The sequence below is a fragment of the Hydractinia symbiolongicarpus genome, chromosome 4 (assembly GCF_029227915.1).
Source record: "Hydractinia symbiolongicarpus strain clone_291-10 chromosome 4, HSymV2.1, whole genome shotgun sequence".
In the NCBI taxonomy this organism is placed as follows: domain Eukaryota; kingdom Metazoa; phylum Cnidaria; class Hydrozoa; order Anthoathecata; family Hydractiniidae; genus Hydractinia; species Hydractinia symbiolongicarpus.
Window position 1 is genome coordinate 11,576,387 of NC_079878.1, and position 4,549 is coordinate 11,580,935.

Consider the following 4,549-nt stretch of genomic DNA (forward strand, 5'->3'; position numbering starts at 1 on the left):
TTTTTAGAAAAACAGGATTATCTCCTACTTCTTGTTAAAAAATCAAGGAAGTGTTTTGTTGTCATGATTTTATCTAAATATTAAATAAATGTTCCTAAATTTTTCATTGCTCTAATCACTTTGTTTAAATTACTTTGCAAGTACTCTTTTTCCTATTAATGCGAACATGCTCTTAAACGAGACATCTTTATTTTCTTCTCTGTTACTTCCTTCTTCGTAATTTTTAGAAATTTGTGACTCCAAGGGGATCGAATGTATGCAAAGAATGATAAATAATAGCATTCTCATTACCACAACGCTTAAAGGGAGATTAATGTATATAATCACGTTAAAGAAACATTTACTTTGACAGAAGAATCAACCGTAAAACCTGGTACAATACAACATGTATTTTTGTTTGTTTCAATGCAATAATATCAGTATTGAAAAAACATTCGCCATAATACGGAGTGTACTTCACCATAAACTAAAACGGATTTTTAGTTCGTTAATTTAAGGTGTTTCTTTTTAATTTAAAATAAATGATAAACGGAAACATTCAGCTCTATTATAACTTGTTCATTCTATAATTACTTTCGATGGCGCAGCAATAGAATCTTCCATAATTAAATCGGCTAAAAATCTTGATTACATTAGCATTTTTGGGTGATTACAATCGTTACTGAGTGTGCAATTAACATAAGTTTCTGTCCCTAAAGAAGGCGAATATAGAAGTAACGATAGTTTCTGGAATACGCTACATTTCTCTAAACCCCTTGACTATCGTGCTCATCTGCCAAAAACTATCCTTGAAGTTCTAAACCATTCACCCCATGATATACAAATAATGTATTAATGGTTAGCTAATGATAAAACGAGTCTACTTATCACCTACTGAAAATATTACTATGTAAAAAATTTAATGATTGTCGACCAGTCGTCAACATGGCGCATGGTTGTTTCAGCAGCATTACAACACCACAATTGTCTTTACGGAATTATTAGATCATAAAAGAAATCACTAATTGTAGCACTTAAAGAGCAGATAATAATAGAATCAAACAATCAAAAGACATATTTTCTCACTCTTTAAGGGTTAAATGTGCAACCTCTTAAGAAAAGTGAGTTTTCACTTCTATTTTGGAAATGTAATAGGCTTACGGGGCTGTACATAGGGACTTGATGGTTTAAAATCGGCTGATGGGAACTAATCTGTGCAATAACTTGACTCAAATTCTGCTATGAACGACAGCTGGTCGGCATACTTAGAGTTGTCATGCAGTTGTCATTTTATTAGTTTATGCTGGAATAATACTTGACATATCAAACGTTAGGAAGGTCATTTCCTTCTACTTTTCAAAAAGAAAATCCTTATACAAGAAATAACTACAATCGTGGACAAACTCAACAAAACAATAACAGTTTTATTGAGACTTTTTATACATGATCAAAAGGTTCCAATGGCCTGTACTCCGCAACCAGCAGACTATCAAGTCGTTAACTTTGCAAATTTTGCTAGTAACATTTCCCAGCGCACCTGCACACCGAAATAATTCACGTCGGACGCCAAAAAAGTCCAAAATTAAGAGAAAATATTCGTGCTGATCCCAGCAAAAATTGGGACAGGTCAAGAGTTTGAGACTAACGATCTTACGTTATTTGATTAGACCGACTTGAAAATCACCAACTACTTTATGGCGAAACCTTATAACTTAAAATCCTTTGCAACTTCTATCTTTACTGACCTAATGCTCTCAAGTTCACATTTTAGATGCAACATTAAATTAATGAAGAATATTTAGGCTTGTATATTTATTGTAGATCTGATATAAATAGTACTTAATCACTTAAATAGAAGTCGAGCAACGAAAATGATCGCATTGCTGTTAGTAAAGCATCTCCCACAGATGAAGTCTGTAAACGACACTACACTACAACAAAAATCTGATGACATAATACTAACAACATATACTTCCGCTGCAAAACTTTTTCCTAAATTTCCTCCTAAAGGTAGAACGAAAGAACCTGAACCGTTAAACAGAAATTGTAGTGTCACTTCCTGTCCTGCTTTATTTAAATTATTTTCTTCCCTTGACAATTGACATCAATGGGTTTCCAATACGTCTAAAATGCAACTGTGGTCTTGATAACCTTATTAAGGCATGTGCTGATATAATTAGCGGTAAATATTTTATTCATTTATTTCATCTTTTCATGATTAAGCACTTTTTACAAAGGTATATAACGGGGAAAATATCATGCAGTTTTACATTGTGTCCCTGAGAGACAAAAGTATAGAAACAGGTAAGTGCATCTACTTTTTTTAACTACGACGAAATCTTGTGTTACACGACGGTTATTATTATACAACAAAATCTTTTCATAGAGAATGAAGCTGTACATAGCTCTTGCATTGATCGGCATTTGCGCTTTTGCGCTTGCAGAAGAAGTAGAACAGGATAACACCAGCGAATCAATTGATCTTGAAGATCCCACTTACTACAGAAGATGTAAGTTCTTTGTTTATAGTTTTTATAGGGAGTTTACTCAGTGTCTTCCGGTGGCCGTACCAACTGGAATTATGTAGTTATTAGATTTTTCCTACTTTTCTTCTTCTAGGTGGACCATACAGGCGCTATAGCTCTGCAACCCACTATTGCTACCGAAACAAACTTTATAGTAGAAAATACTATAGATATTGCGGAAAAAACATCTACAACATCAGAAGTCACTTCTGCTTCCGAAGACGCGTCTATGCAAAGAGGTATTACCGTATCTGTGGTTACCGTGTTTGTAACAGACGTACTCAGTTTTGCTGGAAGAAAAGATGCTACTCAAAAAGATGGTACCACATATGTGGATATAAAGTATGCAACAAACATACTCAATTCTGTTGGAGACGTCGATGCTACTCGAAGAGATGGTATAAAATCTGTGGTTATGCTGTTTGCAACAAGCACACGCAATTTTGTTGGAGACGTAGATGCTACTTGAAAAGATGGTACAGAATCTGTGGATATGGGGTTTGTGACAAGCGAACACATTTCTGTCACCGACGTCGATGTTACAGCAAAAAATTGTACGGCTACTGCGGAAAGTCTTTCTACCGAAAAAGTAGCTACCGATGTTACTACAATAAACTTCGACGAAACAAGCCATATTAGATGACAATTGTAACTTTTATTATAGGTGTTGGTCAAATATAAACAAAAGGAGCATTTAAAAGCTCTTTGTATTTATTTTTACCTATCATATTCTCCTTTAACTTCTTGGTCCAGTGAAATGTCCTTAAACACGCAATAAAATCATGTATGCAATTTTTACAATCTACAATTTAACTTTGCAGTACTTTGTATCTTACATCAAGTAAGCCAACTATGGGTACCAGTAATCTATGTTACAAATTTCTTTGGTAAGAATACAATTACTCCATATTCTAAAGTATTTAGTCTTTCCCGCTGGAGGCATGACATGGTTGTCTTAGGCTGATGTCAAAAGCAGTTAAGAATTCATCATGGCATAAAATAGAACGTTTCAGAAGGTATTACTTTTACGGGTGTTGTAAAAACGAAAAATGAACTATTCGTTTTTAATCTTAAGGATAACTTATTATATGACTTATTAGTCTTACCCCTATTCGGTCCAAGGTTGGGGAGAGGGCTGATTCCGATCCCCCCTGCCGTTTTTTTATTAATAACTGTTTTTTCTATGTTGCTTGGTTATGATACTTAATGAGTTTTTTATTTATCTATTAAGCACCTGTATGCGAAATATTTGGGTCCCATCCGCTCGGCGTTTTAGATATTAGCTATTACTCGAAATTATCCCTAAAAATCCAGCAAAGAGAAATACACATGCTGTTTTCTAAGTACGCTGTAGTTCTTTGCACTTTGTAGGTGCGTGTTCATAATCACTGCAATTAATTAATAACACAATTAGAGCTCTGAACCAGCTCTTGTCGAAAAGAAGTTGAGTAGTTCTTCAGTTCACGTAGGGTTAACCTTGTTGATGCGATTTTTTAAAGTTGGAATATCCATGTTATATTTTATACAATTTCCGAATAAAATTTAAATGGCGGTTTTAATACGCACATATTCGTGTAAACAAAGTCGACATTTGACTCCAGGTTGAGCATATCGTTTGGCAGATACTCAGTTGAAAGAACAATAGACGCCACGTTTTAAATAGACTGCGTGGCTGCGTCACATTATTTCTTGCGGAGCAAAAGTGATTTTGATGATATATTACAGTAAATTTATTGAGGTGAGAAAAACAACAAGATTAACTTCAATTCTGTTTGTTTCTAGTTAATGAAAATTTCATCGAGCTTATAAAAATAGCAGGCCCTTTTAGAACATTGATTTTTGTAAAAAAAGACATTTATAATTTACCTTGAATGTACTAAAATGTGTTACTACTTAAATAGGAACAGAACACTTGAGCACACACAAAAACGGCGAAAAGCTTTAAATATTCGATTTACTTTACAATTCGGTAAGAACCAAAAAAATTCTCTGTTTTATCATACACTGCTTCTTCTGCTAATGTTAAACTGACATCTGCATAACAG

The 4,549-nt window shown here is 34.1% G+C and overlaps 1 protein-coding gene across 1 annotated transcript; it reads left to right on the plus strand.

Annotated features, from left to right (window-relative positions):
• Window positions 1-540: 540 nt before the first annotated feature.
• On the plus strand, window positions 541-3,204 carry LOC130641274 (uncharacterized). Its single transcript, XM_057448012.1, has 3 exons — window positions 541-2,283; window positions 2,366-2,489; window positions 2,599-3,204. The coding sequence occupies exons 2-3, from the start codon at window positions 2,369-2,371 to the stop codon at window positions 3,141-3,143; spliced, it is 666 nt and encodes a 221-aa protein (XP_057303995.1). The 5' UTR covers window positions 541-2,283; window positions 2,366-2,368; the 3' UTR covers window positions 3,144-3,204.
• Window positions 3,205-4,549: the final 1,345 nt, after the last annotated feature.